This window comes from Vitis riparia, chromosome 8 (genome assembly GCF_004353265.1).
Source record: "Vitis riparia cultivar Riparia Gloire de Montpellier isolate 1030 chromosome 8, EGFV_Vit.rip_1.0, whole genome shotgun sequence".
NCBI classification, from domain to species: Eukaryota; Viridiplantae; Streptophyta; class Magnoliopsida; order Vitales; family Vitaceae; genus Vitis; species Vitis riparia.
The window spans coordinates 20,082,169-20,105,084 of record NC_048438.1 but is presented as its reverse complement, the minus strand read 5'-3'; the positions used below and the strand labels follow the sequence as shown (position 1 = coordinate 20,105,084).

At 38.2% G+C, this 22,916-nt stretch overlaps 5 protein-coding genes and 1 pseudogene across 6 annotated transcripts; all 6 read left to right on the top strand.

The window, feature by feature from the left end:
- Positions 1 to 928: 928 nt before the first annotated feature.
- LOC117919912 lies at positions 929 to 2,321 on the top strand (annotated as a pseudogene).
- Positions 2,322 to 3,918: 1,597 nt separating this feature from the next.
- LOC117919674 (glucan endo-1,3-beta-glucosidase-like) lies at positions 3,919 to 5,416 on the top strand. The gene is made up of 2 exons (XM_034836897.1): positions 3,919 to 4,046; positions 4,290 to 5,416. Exons 1-2 carry the CDS (start codon positions 3,953 to 3,955, stop codon positions 5,219 to 5,221), a joined length of 1,026 nt encoding a protein of 341 aa, XP_034692788.1. The 5' UTR covers positions 3,919 to 3,952; the 3' UTR covers positions 5,222 to 5,416.
- A 1,053-nt stretch (positions 5,417 to 6,469) lies between these two features.
- On the top strand, positions 6,470 to 8,652 carry LOC117919599 (glucan endo-1,3-beta-glucosidase, basic isoform-like). Of its 2 annotated transcripts, none has more exons than XM_034836792.1 (2): positions 6,470 to 7,183; positions 7,481 to 8,652. In XM_034836792.1, the coding sequence occupies exons 1-2, from the start codon at positions 7,093 to 7,095 to the stop codon at positions 8,458 to 8,460; spliced, it is 1,071 nt and encodes a 356-aa protein (XP_034692683.1). In that variant the 5' UTR covers positions 6,470 to 7,092; the 3' UTR covers positions 8,461 to 8,652. The 2 variants fall into 2 exon arrangements, with proteins under 2 accessions (XP_034692683.1, XP_034692684.1); XM_034836793.1 differs by having other exon boundaries at positions 6,496 to 7,183; positions 7,484 to 8,652.
- A 1,544-nt stretch (positions 8,653 to 10,196) lies between these two features.
- Positions 10,197 to 11,679, top strand: LOC117920856 (glucan endo-1,3-beta-glucosidase, basic isoform-like). Its single transcript, XM_034838519.1, has 2 exons — positions 10,197 to 10,305; positions 10,458 to 11,679. The coding sequence occupies exons 1-2, from the start codon at positions 10,218 to 10,220 to the stop codon at positions 11,405 to 11,407; spliced, it is 1,038 nt and encodes a 345-aa protein (XP_034694410.1). The 5' UTR covers positions 10,197 to 10,217; the 3' UTR covers positions 11,408 to 11,679.
- Positions 11,680 to 16,537: 4,858 nt separating this feature from the next.
- LOC117920882 (glucan endo-1,3-beta-glucosidase, basic isoform-like) lies at positions 16,538 to 18,292 on the top strand. The gene is made up of 2 exons (XM_034838555.1): positions 16,538 to 16,966; positions 17,306 to 18,292. The coding sequence occupies exons 1-2, from the start codon at positions 16,876 to 16,878 to the stop codon at positions 18,283 to 18,285; spliced, it is 1,071 nt and encodes a 356-aa protein (XP_034694446.1). The 5' UTR covers positions 16,538 to 16,875; the 3' UTR covers positions 18,286 to 18,292.
- A 2,344-nt stretch (positions 18,293 to 20,636) lies between these two features.
- LOC117919818 (glucan endo-1,3-beta-glucosidase, basic isoform-like) lies at positions 20,637 to 22,065 on the top strand. The gene is made up of 2 exons (XM_034837081.1): positions 20,637 to 20,765; positions 20,973 to 22,065. The coding sequence occupies exons 1-2, from the start codon at positions 20,681 to 20,683 to the stop codon at positions 21,920 to 21,922; spliced, it is 1,035 nt and encodes a 344-aa protein (XP_034692972.1). The 5' UTR covers positions 20,637 to 20,680; the 3' UTR covers positions 21,923 to 22,065.
- The last annotated feature ends 851 nt before the right edge of the window (positions 22,066 to 22,916 follow it).

The following is a 22,916-nucleotide window of genomic DNA, read 5'->3' as shown; positions in this document are numbered from 1 at the left end:
CATCAAAAGGGAGGTGTTTACATCAGAACCAGAAAGATCTCAGATTAAGTTATTTGACTTTTCATCCCACTACCTCACATCCGCGTACGAAACATGATGTAAGGCTATGATATTTTCGTGCGGCCCAAAAGGAGCCTTGTGTTTTATATTTACCTTTATTTAAAGTGGGTCAGAAACTCAGATTAATCCCGACTTAATGTGACCTGGAAGTTGCATTTAAGTATCTTAAGTTGCTGTACATTTGAGCATAGTGCACTTGATGGTGAATTTAATGTGATCTGAAAGTTGCATTTCAGTATTTTAAGTTACTTTGAGCTAAGTGATTCGTGATTTTAAAAAGTGTTTTTAATATTTTTAATAATTTTTTTTAAAAAAATTAAAAATATTTTTTAAAATTATTATCAAACCTATTTTAAAAATGTATTTAACAGTAATTTTAAGAAATATTTTTATCATTTTTAATACTTAAAAAATAAAAATTTTCAAATACTAGAAAAACTAAAAACACTTCTTAAAATCACTGTATAAAACATACTCTTAAAGTTGGCCTAGAAGCTCTAAAGTAATTGGGATTCAATGGACCTAGCTAAAAATTGCATTTCCCCTTCCTAAAAGAAGCGAAATCCAGAGGATAGAGAATTATTAACTTCGATTTATTGGGATTAGAGATTAACTTAGGAAATTTCCTTCAATATGAGGATGTAATGTAGGACTTTTCAAAGGAGAGAAAAGTCTCAGAAAACAGACAGAATGGGACCTAGTAGTGCACGTACAAGCTGGTTGGGGAGGTGGATTTATTTATTTATGCAATCTTCTCTCAAATTTCCATGGAGTGCTTGACTTGCGAGGTGGAGACTAGCATTATCATCACTTAAAATTCTGGGTGCATGCGTCCATCCACCGTCTATAAAAGGGAGCTAAATCTCAGTGTTAATGCATACAACCTAGCTTCTTATTTTTCTCTTTCTTCTCCATCATGGCTATGTTTGATTCCACTGTTAAAAGTTCTCCAAAGATTGCCAACCTTCTGCTTGTTTTTGGGCTGCTAATGGCTAGCCTACACTTAACAGGTCTTTCTCTCGACCCTTTCGTCTTGTACGATTAATCATTTTCCCAAAAGTTGGGAGAACTTTAATTAAGTTTTGTATATATGCTTTATTACTGATTCATGACTTTGTACAATTTTATCAAATATTGCAGGTGCCCAAACGGGAGTGTGTTATGGAATGCAGGGTGACAACTTGCCACCGCCAGGAGAAGTTGTAGGTCTCTATAACCAGTACAGCATCCGAAGAATGAGACTCTACGACCCTAACCAAGCTGCTCTCCAAGCCCTTAGAGGCTCCAACATTGAGCTCATGATAGGTGTCCCAAATGATGCTCTTCAAAACATTGCCTCCAGCCAAGCCAATGCCAATTCATGGGTTCAAAACAATATTAAAAACTACGGTAATGTCAGATTCCGATACGTTGCGGTTGGAAATGAAGTAAGCCCTACGGGCTCCACTGCCCAATTTGTTCTCCCTGCCATGAGAAACATTTTCAATGCAATTTCCGCAGCTGGCCTGGGGAACCAAATTAAAGTTTCCACTGCCATTGACACTGGGGTTCTGGGAACATCCTACCCTCCATCACAAGGCGCCTTCAAGCCTGAAGTCACGTCCTTTCTCAACCCCATCATCAACTTCCTGGTCAACAACCGTGCCCCACTGCTTGTTAACCTGTACCCTTACTTCAGTTACATTGGTAACACCCGGGACATTCGCCTAGATTATGCTCTTTTCACGGCTCCTGGAGTTGTGGTGCAAGATGGACAGCTTGGTTACAGAAATCTTTTTGATGCCATATTGGATGCTGTTTACTCGGCACTTGAGAGGGCTGGTGGCGGTTCTTTGCAGGTTGTTATTTCAGAGAGTGGTTGGCCATCAGCCGGTGGGACGGCAACCACAGTTGATAATGCAAAGACTTACAACTCCAATTTGATTCAGCATGTCAAGGGTGGGACTCCAAGAAGCCTGGAGGGCCTATCGAGACTTACGTGTTTGCCATGTTTGATGAGAACAAGAAATCCCCAGAATATGAGAAACACTGGGGGCTCTTTTCACCAAACAAACAGCCTAAATACCCAATCAATTTCAACTAAGAGCCTACAAAATTACTAAGGAATAAAGGCTCTTTTTTTTTTTCTTGTGTACTAGTTCTACAATAAATAAGGGTTTGTAGCCTCGTGGCAAAATGGGAGGCAAAAATGTTATTTACTTTCTCTAAGACAAAAAACCCATTTGGAGGCGGACATATCTAATAAAAGAAGTTATTATCTACTTCTACTTGAGTAAAATCTTTGTGTAACATTAGAAAATCAAGTAGAAGTCCCGAGTCTTCGCAGCACAAAGAAAGCTGCATTGTGGAAGAAAATAAAATAAAATCCCATAATTATCTTAAATGAAAGATAATGACTTGTACATTTGATGGTATGTACACGTCCATCTCACTGTACAACCCCCAAATATGTTCCATGACCTATGTTTATCCTTGAATTGTCTCATTTGCATGTGGGCTATGGCCCTATGGCGCTAACGTTGAAAAGTCTATAGATTTCAAATTGTCGCTTACCCATCAGACAAGATTATGATAAGATAGTACACCTATGGCCCATGATGGAAAGTGGAGGCCCACCAGCTAGGCCATTGCTTGGGTGAAATTTTGGGGCTTGGTATCGAACCAAGTTGGGGGATAAATCAATAGCTATGCTGGCCAGCTGAGATGGTCCAACTTGGGGGTTGGTTTGGTCCAGCACTTCTATACCAGCTCACTCTAGAGAAAAATGGACTAATATGAGAGAAAAACAAACCTAAAACAAATAAATAGTCACCAATTTGGGTGGTTTTTTATTTATTTTTTATTTTCCTTTGAGGAAATTGTGCTTGTCGTTCCGTGAATTGGGGTTGTTGCCTAGTCAAAGTCATGAGGGTCTAACGTGAGCTTACCGGAGCCTAACAGGATAAGATCAGTTACCGGAAGACTTGACTAAAAGAGGAGGGCTTAGGAGATGTTTGTCATCTATGATACCACCAACTTCAAAATTCAACGATCTTCCCCGTACCATTGATAATGGGCCACGATCCGGCGTCCAGGAAGAGAGATCCGTGAAGGATAAGCAAAATGCATCCCTGAATTCACATGGGATGTTGGAGAACATATAGTAATTTCCACACATCTTCATAGAAATTGTGTATAACATTATCCATTTGTTTGAAATTAACCTGGCCCTACTACTATACCAGACATTTATGAGCGTTTCTTCAAGCACCACGGACATTGCTTTTTTTATTTTTCTGTAACTTGTGTAGTTCTTTTTTTTATCTTTCGGTGGCATATCGAACGGATCCAAACCAGCCAAGTTAAGATGGAGGATCAAAAACTTCTGGGTCATGAAACAAAATTGCAGCCCATGGGCAACATTATTTATTCCATATAAAGGAAAGTTCGCGTCAAATAAAATCCATATCGATTATATATTATGAATTCAATACAAATACCCATGAATCTCTTAAGTCCATTTGAAGGTGCTTTAGAGCCTTTCTCAAAACTCTGCTTCCTGAACACTCAACTATAAGAATTGCATATAAAGCTAAAAATTTATGACACAATATGCATGTTAAAGTTCTTAATAAACGTTAGCTAGCAACAAGCAACCCTCAAAATAGGCATCGAGAAGATGAAAGACTTTTCAAAGGCGGAAAAAAAAAATCCCAGAAAACAGTTACAATCGAATTGAATTGAATGATGAATGCTGATTTTTCCACGGAGTGATTGACCTGCAAGCGGAGCCGTGGAAACTCGGGGCTCTAATCACTTAAATTCCCAAGTGCAAAGCCTCTATAAAACGGGGAGCTAAATCCTAGCCTTAAACATATATCTTACCTTCTCATTCTTCTCTTTCTTCAGCTCCATGGCTAAGCTCTATTCAGCAGGAAAAAGCCCCCCAAGGATGGCTGCAATGCTGCTTCTTTTTGGGCTGCTAATGGCTAGTCTAGAGATAACAGGTCTCTTCCTTAGTCCCTTTCTGTACCACTGTCTTCATACTTTTTTGGACTCATCTTGGTTCAACCCATTCCCACTCATGTTACTAAAACTTATACTTCATTTATAGTATTTATTATTTATTTTAAATCTTTCAAATGGTTTCCTCTCTTTGCATACCCTGGACTAACCTTTGCTTTATAGTATTTCCCATAGAGAAACATCAAAATCACAGCCTTTGTAATTTGTTAAATCTAATATTGCAGGTGCCCAAATAGGAGTTTGTTATGGCAGGAATGGCGACAACTTGCCAGCACCAGGAGAAGTTGTAGCTCTCTACAACCAGTACAACATCCGAAGAATGCGACTATATGACACTAGACAAGATGCTCTCCAAGCCCTTGGAGGCTCTAATATTGAGCTCATCCTAGGCGTCCCCAACGATAACCTCCAAAATATTGCTTCCAGCCAGGCCAATGCCGATTCATGGGTCCGAGACAACATAAAAAACCATCCTAATGTAAAGTTCCGGTACATCGTAGTTGGAAACGAAGTGAGTCCTTCAGGCGCCCAGGCCCAATTTGTTCTCCCTGCTATGCAAAACATTAACAATGCAATTTCTTCCGCCGGCCTAGGGAACCAAATCAAGGTCTCCACCGCCATTGACACTGGAGTTCTAGGAGTGTCCTACCCACCATCAAGTGGCTCCTTCAAGAGTGACGTCCTGTCATTTCTCACTCCCATCATCAGCTTCTTAGTCAAGAACAATGCCCCATTACTTGTCAACTTGTACCCTTATTTCAGTGACCTTAGCAATCTGAATTATGCTCTTTTCACAGCTCCTGGAGTTGTGGTGCAAGATGGGCAGCTTGGTTACAAGAATCTTTTTGATGCCATATTGGATGCTGTTTACTCAGCACTGGAGAGGGCTGGTGGGAGTTCTTTGAAGATTGTTGTTTCAGAGAGTGGTTGGCCTTCAGCCGGCGGGACACAAACCACAGTTGATAATGCAAGGACTTACAACTCCAATTTGATTCAGCATGTCAAAGGTGGGACTCCAAAGAGGCCTACAGGACCTATTGAGACTTATGTGTTTGCCATGTTTGACGAGTACAACAAAACCCCCCCAGAATTGGAGAAGCATTGGGGGCTCTTCCTCCCTAACAAACAACCTAAATACACAATCAATTTCAACTAGAAGAAGCAAAATTAAGTGCAGTAGAAGACTAAGGGCGAGGCTTTCTTTCATGTATTACTATATTGAATAAGGGTCTCCCCCCACTTCTTCGAAAGATGATCCTATAGAGGCAAAATGCTACCACATTTTTGTCTTCATATATGCCATAATAAAAGCTAAATAATCTTAATAAAGGAGAATACATTATCTTAATAATCTTTGTGTTGATTTTCTTTTTGTCGTATTTTCTTTTAATTTTTTTATGAAAATCAAACATAGCCTCCAAGTATTGAAGAATTTGATTTCCAGGAAACATCCAAACAAATATAGAAAATCCAAGCATGTGCTAGGGCCCTCCATGTCTCACGAAAATTGAATACTGAAAGCTGTCCCATTATTAAACATGGAGGCCAGCCATGGCCAATAGTATAAATGGAGGAAACCTCTACTTGAATTGGTTGTGTTTATTAATTTCCATGGGGTGCTTGACCTCAGGGTAGTGGAAAGACTTGGAAATTACTAAAATCTCGAACATAGCCTAAAAGTATTGAAGAATTTGATTTCCAGGAAACATCCAAACAAATGTAGAATATCCAAGCATGTACTAGGGCCCTCCATGTCTCACGAAAATTGAATACTGAAACCTGTCCCATTAATAAACATGGCGGCCAGCCATGACCAATAATATAAATGAAGGAAACCCCTACTTGAATTGGTTGTGTTTATTAATTTCCATGGAGTGTTTGACCTCAGGGTAGTGGAAAGACTTGGAAATTACTAAAATCTCAAGGAGGGGCTCAGTTCTCGGTTTAAAATAGGGAGTGCTTGACCTGACAGCGTGAACAAGTAATTTGTAAGTAATTTACTGCAATGACTCAAAAAATATGAGTGTCTGGAAGTCCCCTTCTCGGTGCATAAAAGAGAAGCTAAGATTGCGGTATCTACATTAATCCATATTTTAACAAAATTCTTGATTGTTCTTTGTTCATGCCTCTATTCTTCCCACTTCATGATTGTCACAAGCCTGCTACTAGGCCTGCCCACCTTGGACATGACAGGTTTCCTCTGTTTTCCTTCGTTGGTGATGGTTCCTTTGCAGCATATTCTATCTTGGTATCTTACCATTCCAGGAAGACACAAACTCATCATTTTTTATTCTCACATATCCATTTTAACTGACTTATGAAATTTCAATTTTCCACATAAATTTATCAAAGATACATATCATCCAAACCTCTTGACACGTTCCAGTGACCGGGAAAATGATCCCAGCAGGGTAGGGCTTTCCATGAATTCACATGGGCTGTTTAGAAAAGTGGGATTGGAATTTCCATACAGATGGTCACTTGTACGCTACCAAGTCAAAAGTCTATAGTGTTTCAGGCTGAATAGTCAACACCAACCTTATCACTTTTGAACATGACATGGTTTGGCACTTTGGGTCAAGTTCGTCGCCTGCCCTCTTTTTTAAGTTTTCCGCACATCTATGGATGTTCTTCAAGTGCAAAATCTCTGTTTTCTTTTCTCTCTATATTTTTTTCTTTATCTTTTTTTATATGCCAGTGTTGTGATGTTTTGAATTTCATGGGAGTGTTTTGAACTAAGTTCAGACACTACCAGCTGAGAGAGGCAACTATAAGAACAGTGATTGTTTCAGAAAGTTGCCTCCAAAAGAGGTGTAGAAAGATCCAAGACTTCTCAAAAGGGGGAGAAATTAATCTCAAGCAACAGACAGAATCGCATTCAATGATGAGGGCTCAAGCCGGTTGTGGGGATGGATCTATCATTACTTAAATTCCAGCTGCAAGACTTGATCCACTCTATAAAAGGGAACTAAATTTTAGTGCTAGAGACATATATAACTTACCCTTTTATTCTTCCCTTTCTTTTCCATGGCTGTCAATTCCTGTGTTAAAAGCTCTCCAAGAACGACCATAGTTCTGCTACTCCTTGGGCTGCTGATGATCAACCTACACCTAACAGGTTTGTCTCTCTTCCCTTGCATCTTGTCAGTGGGGTTTTAAGACTTCAATCCAATATGCCTTGGTCTAATAAAGATTGGTATCTCATTACTTTTGAGAAATCTGTTTTCTCCCATGTGAGATTCTATATATGCTCTGTACTGGCCTTGATTAATTAGGGTCGTCCCTTATCAACTTACTAACTAGCTTACTTTTTGATATTTAATCCCGGCCCATACACGAGTGGTTCACTAATTATTTGCCCTTTTTCCTACAAGATTGGTTGGTCTTTAATTCCATGGTTTTTGTTCAATCTCAGCAGAAGCCCAAATAGGAGTGTGTTATGGAACGCTTGGCGACAACCTGCCACCACCGGAAGAGGTTGTAGAGCTCTACACCCAGAACAACTTCCAAAGAATGAGACTTTACAATCCAAACATAGCTGTTCTGCAGGCCCTTGAAGGCTCCAACATTGAGCTCATGCTGGGCGTCCCAAACAAAGCCCTTCAAGATATTGCCAACCAAGGCAATGCAAATTCATGGGTCGAAAAATATGTGACGAACTATACTAAGGTCAAATTTCGATACATTGCAGTTGGCAATGAAGTGAGTCTTTCAGACTCCTTTGCCCAGTTTCTTCTCCCTGCCATGAAAAATATCAACAATGCAATTTCCGCAGCTGGCCTACAAAACCAAATCAAGGTTTCAACTGCCATTAACACTGGAGTTTTAGGGACATCCTACCCTCCGTCACAAGGCTCCTTCCAGACTCAAGCCCGTTCATTTCTTGATCCCATCATCAGTCTCTTAGTGGAAAACCGTGCCCCACTACTAGTTAACCTCTACCCTTACTTCAGTTACACTGCTAACACCCAAGACGTCAGCCTAGACTATGCTCTTTTTACGGCTAATGAGGTTACGGTGCAAGATGGGCAGCTTGGGTACCGAAATCTCTTTGATTCCATGGTGGATGCATTTTACTCAGCGCTTGAGAAGGCTGGTGGGAGTTCGCTGGAAATTGTTATATCGGAAAGTGGCTGGCCTTCAGCTGGTGGCACAGGAGCGACTCTGGATAATGCAAGGATTTATAACACCAATTTGATTCAGCATGTGAAGGGAGGGACTCCCAAGAGGCCTGGAAAGGCCATAGAAACTTATGTGTTTGCCATGTTTGACGAGAACAGCCAAACCCCAGAATTGAACAGACATTGGGGGCTATTTCTCCCAAACAACCAGCCAAAGTACCCATTAGTTTGTAGGGTCCCCAGTACCAATCAAATTATTTATTCAATTGAGTAACTTAATATCAGAATTGGTATCTCATTTTTTTCAGCTTATCATTATGTTAGATTTAGTCCAAAAAATTTCTAGGACCATTTTCCCGAGGAACTTCCACTTTCAAACCATAGCTGGGGTTGATTATTTCAAGTTTTTAAGATTCTTTTCTGTAAATTCGTGGAAATGGGACCAAAAATTCTCATTTATTTTCAATTCATCTTTTATATATTTGAATTTCTCTGTTTCATTTCCATACTAAAAATTATGAAATAAATTCAATATATATATATATATATTATGTCCCTCAATTTTCTTAGTAATCATGCAAATACTATTTAACGTCTCCCATACCAAAAAATAACATGAAATATAAATATCGTTAAAATGAGAAGTTTTGTCTGTTACTCATTCTATTACATGTGACATTGCTTTTTCATTTAGAGAAGCAAAGATGAGAAGGAATTAAAGTTGTGGAGTGAACATGAAATTGACATAGAGTTGATGACTAATCCAAGTCCAATCCAAATTAGGGAATGATTAACCCGAATTCCAACTTAAGATATTTAAGTCCAACTCAACCTTATTTTTCTAAGTTGAGGTTAATTTCAAGTTATTTAAGTTAGAGTCATATTGATCAAATTAGACTCAGGTTGTATAATTCAAAATAGGATAAAATTTCAATATAATAACAAAAAGAATAAACATAAATTCATATAATTTCTAAAAATAATGAAAAACATGTGATATAATATAATTTAATATTTTTTTCTTAAAAATATAAAAAGAAGATAAATATTATTATATAACATAAGATGCGTTATAAATATTATAAAAACATTAAATCGGGTTAGGGTTAAGTTATTTGAATCTTAACCCGAGCCCAATCCAAATTGAACTTGGGTTGAAAAAAACCTAACCCTAACCCAACTTAGTAATAAAAATGATTGTCCTAGTTCATCCAATGTCAAGTTGGTTTTGGGTTGGATCAAGTCTGGCCATCCAAGTTACACTCATACGCAATATTGTATTCCTATTAGGAGCTGAAAGCAGTAATTCCATCTCTCCATTCCCGTCAAACAAACGCACCTACACCCACGGCATATTCAAGCCTATAGTCCATGCCAGACTTCCATTGTTGGAAGCTGTTGGGTTCCCCTACTGAAGAGATGAGGCCACTGTCATTCTAGCTGATGACTTCATAAACACCATTACTCCATGCGAGACTTCCATTATTGGAAGCTGTTGGGTTCCCACTACTGAAGAGATGAGGCCGCTGTCATTTTAGCTGTTGACTTCATAAACACCATTACACCATGCCAAATTGCCCATGTCATTTGTTCTATGTTCAAACCTCGGTGAAGATAAGATTAGAGATACCCACAATTATCAAATAAAATGAACTACACAAACATACCTTGTTAAGTTAGACTTCTGATCAGGACAGATCCAACATGCTATTTTCCTTGTAGGGTGTGAAAGTGAAAGCCACTTGGAATGACAAAACCCAGAACTCTTCCAGGGTAGGATGGTGGAGGCGAGAAAATAAGACGAGGGACGCGGTTGCAATGATGGGTGGTTATTTGTGGATGAATGCGTTGATTTCCATGGAGTGGTTGACCCGACAGGGAGGGCAGGAGGGCCAAGCAATTAGCAAATCTGTAAATGCAATGGCTAAAACAGCTCCAGTTGAAGACCCCTTTATGCGCCTATAAAATGAGAGATGAAATTGGAGTATCTGCATCCCACTTAACCTCAATTTTCTTGCTTTTTCTTTCTCAATGGCTGCTGCATTATTACATTCCTGCGACTCCATGGTTGTTGCAATGCTACTATTTGGCCTTCTGCTTGCCACCTTCCAAATAACAGGTTCTCTCTGTTTTTCTTCTTGAATGATGGGGTATTCATCAATTTCTAATTTCTGTTACTACCAATTTTGATTAACTTACTGAGTCTGGAATTTATATCACTACATTCTCAAGATAATGCTGCTGTCTCATTTGTCTTAAATTACTTTGAAGGTGCCAACACTGGAGTTTGCTACGGACTACTGGGGAACAACTTACCACCACCCCACGAAGTTATAGATCTCTATAAACACAACAACATCCCAAGAATGCGGATTTACGCTCCCGTCCCAGAAGTCCTCCAAGCCCTCGGAGGCTCCAATATTGAGCTCATGGTGGGTGTGGCAAATGAAGACCTTTACAACCTTGCTACTAACATGGGCACCGCATATGCCTGGGTCCAAAACAACATTAGAAACTATCCCACTGTCAATTTTCGATACATAGCTGTTGGAAACGAAATAAATCCTCCGGCCTGGGAAGCAAATTATCTCCTGGGGGCCATGAAAAACATTCACCAGGCAATTTCAGAGTCTGGACTTGGCAACCAAATCAAAGTCTCAACCCCCTTCAGTGCAGCGGTGCTAGGAGAATCCTACCCTCCATCTAAAGGATCTTTCAGACCCGATTTCGGATCATTTATCAAACCAATCATCAGCTTCCTAGCGGACACTGGTGCCCCGTTTTTCTTGAACATGTATCCTTATTTTAGTTACATTGGCAACACCCAATACATCAGCCTTGAATATGCTCTTTTCACATCTCCTGGAATCGTGGTGCGAGATGGTCAGTTTGGGTACCAAAACATATTTGATGCGATATTGGATGCTGGTTACTCAGCTCTGGAGAAGGCTGGTGGTGGTTCTTTGGAAATTGTTGTGACTGAGACTGGTTGGCCGACGGCTGGTGGGACGGCTACAACAATTGAGAATGCTAGGACTTATAACAGAAATTTGCTTCGACATGTGAAGGGAGGAACTCCCAAGAGGCCTGGAAAACCTATACAAACTTACATATTCGCCATGTTCAATGAGAACAACAAAAACCCAGAATTGGAGAAACATTGGGGCATCTTTTATCCAAATAAACAGTCTGTATACCAGATTGAGTTTTCTCCAAATTAATGTAGGAAGGGTATAGTGATGTCTTATCCCAAATAAGGGGTCTTGAGCCCTGAGAAAAAGTGTCATGTAGAACTTCATGCACTCATTTAAAAGCGCCTTATATGTTTAATAAGATAAGTCGTGGTGAGGAATCTGTACTACATTTAAAAGCACCTTATATTTTAGGATTAAAATCTTAATGTATTTAGGGACCGTCACTTGACTTCACCCAATTTCAGTGGTACTTAAGTTGGTTGGTCGGGGGCATGGACTTTCACCGGTCTTCTTAGTCTACCAGTATTGAAACTTATGATATATATATATATATATATATATATATATATATATATATTTTCTTAATCAATCATAGGTAAGAAATTCAATATTTTTTTTTTAGACAAAATCAAAGTTATTTATGTATAGTGTCATGTATAAAAAATGTATTTTGGGGATGCTACAAAATGGTGTGATTGCAAATCTTTGGAGTTCTCTGCAATGGTGGTTCTTTTCTCTGTAATGACTCTGTTGGTTGATGGATTTACATAACCTAACTGTTGGTGCACAACCTTTCCGGATATGATGATCCAACGACTATCTGGGCAGTAGCCAATCTTCTAGCGTTACCTCCTCTGTTAGTGGGTGTCTTGGCTCTCTAGGAGAAGGATCCCCCTCTTCTCCTATTCTTCTTCCTCCTTTATAGGCTTGAGTTAGACGTTGGAGGTTGCCTGGCGTGCACGGATGGCTTGACAAATTTGTGTCAGGCGACGCATGGCCAGTTAGCCCTGACATTTCCTATTGATGTGACAAGATGAGGTTTTCCTTTGAGATTTGTTCTTCATACATGCCTTGTTGTTGCCCTCGATATCCGTACCATGTGATCCATGTTGGTGGTCCGACAGCTTCTTCCCGATGATCAATTTTTTAGTTCTTCTAGGATCGGTTGGGTTGGGCTCTCGAATCATTGTAGGTTTAAATGGAGTTAGGAGGACTTCTCAACCGGGAGACAAAATTCGGCCGATACAACATCCGGGTACCCCTTCTTGGAAAAATTTGGCACCCTCCAGGAGGTAGCTTTTGTAGTGAAATCCGCCATCCAACTCGAGCAAGTAGGTAGACCCATGGATTGGGCGTCTTCTATGCTCGGTACCTCCACTAACAAAGTAAAAACTGAAACTCAACAACTTCTGAGACATGATAGAAAATTGCAGAACTTGGGCAAACACACAGAACATAGAACAAAAATTCAGATTAAATAAAATAATTATAATGAGTTGCATAATGCCTTTCTCTGGAACTCACTTCTTAGGCACCCACCTGTCAAAGTTGCATAAAAAAGTAATTAATTTGAAAATACACACGAAACAAATGTAAAGTTTTTAGAGGCTAGATATTAAAATCTGTGAATGATTCACCCTCAAGTAAGGCATGGGACTTTTCAATTTTCAAAGATGGCAAAAATCCCAGAAAACAGACAGAATTGATTTGAACGATGAAAGCTCAAGCTGGTTGGTGGTGAATTTGTTTCTTGTGACTTAAGTTTCATGGGGTCATTGACCTGCAACTGCAAGTCTTGGTTTGGGAACTCAATCACTTAAAATTCCAAGTGTTAGGCCACTGTCTCTCTATAACAGGGGAGCTAAATGTTAGTGTTAGATGTATTCTTAGCTGTTCATTCTTCTCTTTCTTAAGCTCCATGGCTAAGTTCAATTCAGATGGTAAAGGATTTCCAAGGGTGGCTGCAAGCCTGCAATGCTGCTTCTTCTAATGGCTAACCTAGACATAACCATTCTCTCCTTTGTTTACATCTCATCCATGTGAATCCCAAAATGAGCTGCAAAATTGTGAACCATTTTTTTATTCTGGTCACTGAAGTATGAATGGGAGCAGAGCAACACAATCAATAACATAGAGTAACTCAAAATCACAGCCACTTTATTCAATTTATCTAATGTAGGTGCCAAAATAGAAGTGTGAGTTATGGAATACCAAGCCTTGGAGGCTCTAAGATCAATCTCATTCTGTGTTTCCCAAACCATTTTTACTGGTTTCTCTTTACTTTGCCACTGATGAATGTTCGTTGGAAATGATTATCTTAGAGAGTGGTTGCCCTTCAGCTGGGTAGCACAGCAACAACAATAAGATAATACAAGGACTAATACCTCATTTAATTCAGCATGTGGAGGGAGGGAGTCCAAAAGGGTCTGGAAAGACTGTAGAACATGAGAAAACCTCTTTTACCAAATAAACAACACAAAAACCACATAAGTTACAATTAAAGAGCAGCAAAACTAAGTGTGAGTGGAGGGACTTCTTCACGTTTTTCTGTCTCTGAACGAGGGGCACTTTTTTTTTTCTTTTAAGGGAAACTTTTTGTCTCCTCAGAAAGGTGGAGAAAAATTAATGCACTTCAAAGCATGCCCATGTAGGGGCAATTGTAAAAAGATTACCATCTGGTAAAACCATGTCCTTGGCAGCATTTAGCACACTTGAAAAGTTGACTCAAGAAACAGTACACAACCTTCGATAGATTCCAAGTACTCTTTGCAGAATAAACAAATAATACAATTTTGAATACAAGAAGAAAAAATGTGGCAATTGTCTCAAATGAAATATAAATGGCTTTTTCTATCTTTTGATAGATGACATTGTATACACGCACACATGACTTACTACATTCATTTGAGGAACACATGGATGTGAGATCATATGCCATTCTCTGTTCTTCTTCATTTTCAATTAAAATGAGGATGAAAGGGTTGGAGATCAATTTTTAGTATATCCTGAAAAAGTGTGCCCAATGGATCATCGATGGACAATGCCATTACGATTTGCTTTTGTTTCCCAGGAAAATATGAGGGAAATGTTTTTGTCTATATCTACAGGGAGGTGAAATAGTTATAGAACTGCTCCTGCTGGATAGGAATGAAAAGGTTTCTTCTTAGATGATATACAGAAAAAAGTCTTCTCCATGATGACAAACCAGTTCTGATTGAATGTTTTAGACAGGGGATGGTAGAATCCAACAAACAGAGCCACAAAAAGAGAAGGAGAAAAGAAGAACGAGGAAAAAATATGTACAAAATTACATTTCCATGTTAAAACATGTAAGATTTCAAACTCAAATATCAAACGAGTTTCACTTCCTCCAATTTGATTCAGCATGTCAAGGGTGGGCTCCAAAGAGGTCTGCAGGACGTATTGAGACTTATGTGTTTGCCATGTTTGACGAGGACAACAAAACCCCAGAATTGGAGAAGCATTGGGGACTCTTCCTCCCTAACAAACAACCTAAATACCCAATCAACTTCAACTAAAAGAAGCAAAATTAAGTGCTGTAGAAAACCAAGGGCGAGGCTTTCTTTCATGTATTACCATCTTAAATAAGGGTCTCCCCCCACTTCTTCGAAGGATGCCCCTATAGAGGCAAAATGCTAACACAGTTTTGTTTTCATATATGCCACAATAAAACGTAAATAATCTTAATAAAGGAGAACATATTATCTTAATAATCTTTGTGTTAATTTTCTATTTGTCGTATTTTCTTTTAATTTTTTTTTTGAAAACCAAACATAGCCTATAAAGTATTAAAGAATTTGGTTTCCACGAAACATCCAAACAAATTTAGAATATCCAAGCATGTACTAGGGGCACACCATGTCTCAAGAAAATTGAATACTGAAAGTTGTCCCATTAATAAACGTCGGGCCGGCCATGGCCAATAATATGAATGGAGGAAACCTCTACTTGAATTGTTTGTATTTATTAATTTCCATGGAGTGCTTGACCTCAGGGTAGTGGAAAGATTTGGAAATTATTAAAATCTCAAGGAATGGGCCACTTCTTTGTTTAAAAGAGGGAGAGCTTGACCTGATAGCTTGGACAAGTAATTTGTGAGTAATTTACGGCAATGACTCAAAAATTTGAGTGTTTGAAAGACCCCTGAACTCAAAAGTCGATCTCATGTTTCAGGCTTTCATACTCAACACCAACCTTATCACTTATCAGTTATCACTTTTGAATGAAATAGGGTCGTCACACGGTTACAAAGTTTAGACACTACCTCCACATCAGAGTCGTTGTAAGTTCAAGGGATCCTCATGATTTTAAAACGCGTCTATAAGAGAAGTTTATACATATATATCATTAGGAACTTTCTCACATATCCAATGTGAGACATCACAACTTAAAATTGTTAATGAAACGAAATGAGTTCAAAGCTCAATATAGAATATTACTATAGTTTCACAAATCAAATATTTTCAATTATAATTGCAAATAAGAAATATAATGTATAATCTTTTTCAAAAAAACTTTTGGATTTAATACATTAATATATTCAAAACTTTTCAATCAAATATTTTCATATTTACATAAAAACAATTTCATATCAAATCCAAATTAAATGTATTCAAAACATTTTTACTCTTATTACAAATTAAATGTATCAAATCCAAATAACAAATAGTGCACAATTAGGTAGGACTTTACAAATAAGTTATTAGCCTCAAATTTGTTCCTTTTAAAGTGAAGAAATCAAACACTACCAGTATTAGTAACCTCTGACCAAACCTTAAAACTTGGGGTCCAAAGTAATTATATTCTCTACCAATAAATGTAAATATCAACTATTATATCTTATTGACAATGACTAAAAAATCAACTATTATATATCATTAATTATAGTCAAACAAATTAGAGTCAAACACTTTATTTTATTCATTTAAGATTTACGAAAACATAATATCTCCGTATTTTTCTATTTTAAATAGGAGAAAAATGTTTTAATATATTTTTCATACAAAATATATTTAATTATAACAAAAATAATATTTACACATTTTAAAATAATTTTTAAAACAATATAACAATTACACTTTATTTCATACATGTTTTGTTTATAAAATCTATATTAATTTCCTTTACTCCAAAGAAGCACTCCCAATCCTTGAAGAATTTAGCCAACTTGATTGATTGTTACAGGGCTGCCACTAAGCCTGCCCACCTTGACATAAGAAAAGTTGGATCGGAATTCTACATAGACGCTGACTGGTATCTTTCAGGCTTTAATACTCAAACCAACCAAAATGAAATAGGGTCCTCCCACGGTTTGGCACTTTGGGTCGGGTCATCGCCTGCCCTCTTGTTTAATTCTTCTGCACATCTATGGATGTTTTAAGTTTCATGGGTGTGTTTGAACAAAGTTCAGACACTAGCAGCTCAGAGAGGCAACCAAAATAACAGTGATTGTTTCATAAAGTTCCACCAAAAGAGGTGTAGAAAGTCCAAGACTTCTCAAAGGGGGGAGAAATTAATCTCAAGCAACAGACAGAATTCCATTCAAGGATGAAGGCTCGAGCTGGTTGTGAGGATGGATATTCTATGATTACTTAAATTCCAACTGCAAGATTTGATCCACTCAATCGAAGGGAGCGAAATTTTAGTGCTGGAGACATATATAACTTACCCTTTTATTCTTCTCTTTCTTTTCCATGGCTGTCAATTCCTATGTTAAAAGCTCTCCAAGAATGACCACGGTTCTGCTACTCCTTGGGCTGCTGATGACCAGCCTACACCTAACAGGTTTGTCTTCCTTTCCTTGCATCATGTCAGTAGGAATAGATGCAAGTTTTTATGGAGTACCACTTTTTAAGACTTCAATCCACTAAGCCTTGGTCTAATAAAGATTGGTAACTCATTACTCAGGAAAAATTTGTTTTCTCCTATGTGAGATTTGTTATGTTGAGGACTTGAACGATTCTATATATGCTTTGTACTGGCCTTGATTAATTAGGGTCATCTCTGATCAACTTACCAACTTTTTTACTTTTTGATATTGACTCCCGGCCTATATCTGAGTGATTCACTAATTATTTGCCCTTTTTTTCCTTTAATTTCATGGTTTTTGTTCAATCTATGCAGAAACCCAAATAGGAGTGTGTTATGGAACGCTTGGCGACAATCTGCCACCACCGGAAGAGGTTGTAGAGCTCTACACCCGGAACAACTTCCAAAGAATGAGACTCTATGATCCAAACTTAGCTGCGCTGCGGGCCCTTGGAGGCTCCAACATTGAGCTCTTGCTGAGCGTCCCAAACAATGACCTTCAAGATATTGCTGCCAGCCAAGGCATTGCAAATTTATGGGTCCAAGCCTATGTAACGAACTATACTAAGGTCAAATTTCGATACATTGCGGTTGGCAATATAGTGAGTCCTTCAGACTCTTTTGCCCAGTTTCTTCTCCCTGCCATGAAAAATATCAACAATGCAATTTCCGCAGCTGGCCTACACAACCAAATCAAGGTCTCAACTGCCATTAACACTGGAGTTTTAGGAACATCCTATCCTCCGTCACAAGGCTCCTTCCAGACTCAAGCCCGTTCATTTCTTGATTCCATCATCAGTCTCTTAGTGGAAAACCGTGCCCCACTACTTGTTAACCTCCACCCTTACCTCAGTTACAGTGCTAACACCCAAGGCATCCGCCTAGACTATGCTCTGTTTACGGCTAATGAGGTTACGGTGCAAGATGGGCAGCTTGGGTACCAAAATCTTTTTGATTCCTTGGTGGATGCATTTTACTCAGCGCTTGAGGAGGCTGGTGGGGGTTCGTTGGAAATTGTTATATCGGAAAGTGGCTGGCCTTCAGCTGGTGGCATAGGAGCGACTCTGGATAATGCAAGGATTTACAATACCAACTTGATTCAGCATGTGAAGGGAGGGACTCCCAAGAGGCCTGGAAAGGCCATAGAAACTTATGTGTTTGCCATGTTTGATGAGAACAGAAAAACCCCAGAATTGGAGAGACATTGGGGGCTATTTCTCCCAAACAAGCAGTCTAAGTACCCTTTACTTTGTAGGATCCCCAGTGCCACTCAAATTGTCTATTCAATTGTGTAGCTTAGCTACATCTGGCATCACATTTATACTCTTTGGTCTAATTTGAATTTGAAATCTTTCATTTTCTAAGTCGGCTGTAGTATTTGATGATACAGGTCTTGCTTGGTAAAGGTGTATTTGATTGGAACTGGTGCACAATATATATATATATATATATATATATATATATATATATATATATAATTTAACCAAACTCATTCAAGTATCAATCAAGACCATGATCAGTCACAGCATATAGAACAAAAATTCACATTAAATAAAATAATTATAATGAGTTGCATAATGCCCTTCTCTGGAACTCACTTCTTAGGCACCCACCTGTCAAAGTTTTATTCTAAACTAGAGAATGCAAGACTTTTTATGTAACTGAGAGCTTAAAAGACCACAAGAAAGGCTAGTAAGTCTAATGAAATAGTATTCTTTTTTTAGCCTTTGTGCCAATTGCCTCATTAATTGCTATTACCATTAATGTGAAGACATCTAAGACATTCCTTCATGAGTCTTAGTTTCTAGCCTATATGTATGAATTCATTTTTATGTGTTATCTTAAGACTTTCGAGCTTTTGTGCTTGTCCCCAGTCTAGCCATTTGAGAAAAGTCAGACCTGGAAGAGAAGATTTATAATTTATGGTATTTCCAACTTAACTAAAGTTCAATTTTTTGTATCCTTTGTGTCAATAAAAAATATTTGGCTCTTTAAAATGTTTCATCAGTTTGCTTCTTTAGAACATACAAGAATATGTAATATAATTTTTTTTACAAAATTTAGGAAATTATTCAATGTCTGACAAAACAAAACAGTAGTTCAGTATCCTTTTATCAAAGATAACGATCAACACCATTCAAACATCTTGGCATATTCTAGTTACCTGGGAAAAATCCCATGCTTCAGGCAAGCAACATGCATGCCTTCCATGAATTCATATAGTTGTTAAGAGTAGGATTTGAATTAAGAAAAGTAAGTTATTTGAAAATATATACAAAATTTGAGTCAATTTTTTTAGAGAAGGCTAGCCATTACAAGCTGTGAAGAATTCACCCTCAAGTGAGACAGAGTTGTTAAATGATGAAAGCTGAAGCTGGTATGGTGGTGAATTTGTTTCTTCTAACTCAATTTCCATGGGGCACTGATTTCCCTGCAAGTCTAAGTGTGGGGACTCTAAACACTTAAAATTCCAAGTGTGAGGCCTCTGTCTGTCTCCATAAAAGGAGAGCTAAATCTTAGCGTTAGATGTATACTGGGCTTCTCAGTCTGGCTTCCCTTTCTTTAGCTCCATGGCTAAGTTCTATTCAACTAGTAAAATCCCTCCAAGGTTTGTTACATTCTGCTACCTCTTGGGCTGCTAATGGCTAGCCTAGAGATAACAAGTCTCTCTCCTTCTTTACATCTCATACATATGGATCCCAAAATCAACTGCAAAACAATGAGCCGCTTTCATTTTTGGGTTTTCTTTTACCAAGTAAACAACCCAAAGGCCACATGAATTTCAATTAAGGAGCAGCAAAAACAAGTGCAAGTGAATGAGCACCTTTTTCATGTATTTCTTTCGGTCTCTGAAGGAAGGCACTTCTTTTTCCATGTTCTTCTTTCCTAAGTAAGGGTTACTCCTAATCTCCTCAGAAATGTGGATGCAAAAACTCTTTTACTCCAAAGGATGAAGCAAAAATAAAAAGATTATTACTTCAGTAAAAGCATTGAACAAACTAGTATGTGAAAACAAGAGAAAGGACCACTTGTCCCCTCAGCAAGGTGAAGACCAAATTTTTTCTGTACCTCAGAACATGCCCATGGAGAGCCAATAGTAAAAAGATTACCATCTAGTAAAATCAATCTTCTTTTTTTGGCAGCATTTCGCAATTGGGTTCACAAAAATGATGAGGTTAATGTCATTGAAACTGTTCAGTTCATAAACCCCACGCACCAGGCTAGGGCATTTCGTAGAAATTAGTTGTGTATTTAAACCGAGGTGAAAATAAGATGGGAGATATTCACAATTATCAAATAAAATAAAATACATGAAATATTCCCCGTTAAGTTAACTTCTAATCAGGAATGTCACGTGAACATTAAGACATATGCCATATAATTTCTGATAGGTTTCTTAGTTCAGGGTGTGAAATTGAAAGCCACATGCAATGACAAAATCCGGAACTCTCCCAAGATATTACGGTGGAGGTCCAAGAGTACAAGACAAGGGACGCGGTTGCAATGATTGATTTTGTGTGGTTTCCATGGAGTTATTGACCTGACAAGTGGGACAGGAGGGCTAAGCAATCTGCAAATGCAACGGCTAAAATCACAAGTTGATGTCCCCTTCTCTGTCTATAAAATGGGAGTTAAAATAGCAGTATCTGCAACCCATCTTAGCTGAATTCTCTTTCCTCCCCTTTCTACATGGCTGTTGCCTTGTATTCCCGTGACTCCATGGTTGCTGCAATGCTACTATTTGGGCTTCTAGTGGCCACCTTCCATATAACAGGTCGATTCTCACTGTTTTTCTTCTTGAGTGATGAATTCTACCTTATTTCTTTCATATTCTTTCATTTACTATTGTTTGATTTTCATGGGCTTTTATTATTAAATTGACTTATTCAGACTAACTCTAATAGTTTGTTTTTAAGAGTATAGCTGCTGTCTTATTGTCTCAAATTACTTTAGTAATTGCAAATGCAAATTTTCAAAGCAGGTGCCAACACTGGAGTTTGCTACGGACTACTGGGGGACAACTTACCACCACCCCATGAAGTTATAGATCTCTACAAAAGAAACAACATCCAGAAAATGAGGATTTACGCTCCGGCCCCAGAAGTCCTCCAGGCCCTCAGAGGCTCCAATATTGAGCTCATGGTTGGTGTGGCGAATGAAGACCTTCACAGCATAGCTACCGACATGGCCAAGGCATATTCGTGGGTCGAAAACAACATCAGAAGCTATGCCAACGTCAATTTTCGATACATAGCTGTTGGTAATGAAATAAATCCTCCTGCCTGGGAAGCAAATTATCTCCTGGGGGCCATGAAAAACATTCACCAGGCGATTACAGAGGCTGGCCTTGGTAACCAAATCAAAGTCTCAACCCCCTTCAGTGCCATGGTCCTTGGAGAATCCTACCCTCCATCTAAAGGATCTTTCAGACCCGAATTTGGATCATTTATCAATCCAATCATCAGCTTCTTAGCGGACACTAGAGCCCCATTTTTGTTCAACATGTATCCTTATTTTAGCTACAGTGGCAACACCCAGTACATCAGCCTTGAATATGCTCTTTTTACATCTCCTGGAGTTATGGAGCAAGATGGCCAATTTGGGTACCAAAACATATTTGATGCAATGCTAGATGCTGGTTACTCAGCTCTGGAGAAGGCTGGTGGTGCTTCTTTAGAAATTATTGTGTCTGAGACTGGTTGGCCTACGGCTGGTGGGACGGCTACAACAATTGAGAATGCAAGGACTTATATCACAAATTTGCTTCGACACGTGAAGGGAGGAACTCCCAAGAGGCCTGGAAAACCTATACAAACTTACATATTCGCCATGTTCAATGAGAACAACAAAAACCCAGAATTGGAGAAACATTGGGGTCTCTTTTATCCAAATAAACAGTCTGTATACCAGATTGAGTTTTCTCCGAATTAATGTATAGGAAGGGGGTGTAGTGAAGTTTTATCCCAAATAAGGGTTCTTGAACTTTATGTACTCATTTATAAGGGCCTTAGAAAGGCTTGTATATTCAATAAGACAAGTATTGGTGAGGAATCTGTACTACATTTTAGCTGAAATCCCTGTTTTTGAATCTTGATTTCAAGAAAATTGTTAAGATGAAGAAAGGTAGCCTTCAATTTTTTCACTCCTCCATCAATGACCTATAAATTATTAAATAACCATAATTAGCTAAAATTCCTACACAGGTCGATCATTTTACAGCATTTTCACTAATCACTGAAATTCATCTGCTCTTTCAGTTCTTTAAATTTTGACAAATTTTATAATGTGATAAACAACATTCACAGAGGACAGAATAAACCGAAAAACATCCAAATGATGTTGATGTATGCCCTGGTTCCAAGTTTTCTCAAAGCCTTCAGAGAAAAATTTTCCATGTCAATAATTTTTCTAAAAGTTCATGCTATGCTGTTACACAGTGAACAATTAGTTGATTTTTAGTCTTAACATTGTCATGAGCCTTAGCATCAAGTCAATACATATGGATATTTAAGACCTTCTGAGAATTATTTTTTTCATAATTAAATTAAATTTTGGAATTGTTGTTCTTGTCAATAAAAGATTTAGACTTGTTCCCCAGTCTAGCCGTAGCTTAAAACCCGATTAAGCATTGTAAGGTAAGGTCAATTATGGCATAAATTGGTTGTTCAAGTTTAATTTTTCACATCCCATTATGTCAATCAAAATGTCTTTGAAATGTTTTGCCAGTATGCTTCCATGATACTTACAATGATATGAAATATAATTATTTTTTACAAAACTTAGGATATTTATTCAATACCTCTGACAAAATAATTAAACAAAATTGTTTCTCATTTCTATCAAAGATCAATAATCAACACCCTTCAAACATCTTGGCATATTCTAGTGAAGAATGATTCCAGCAAGGTAAACAACATGCATGCCT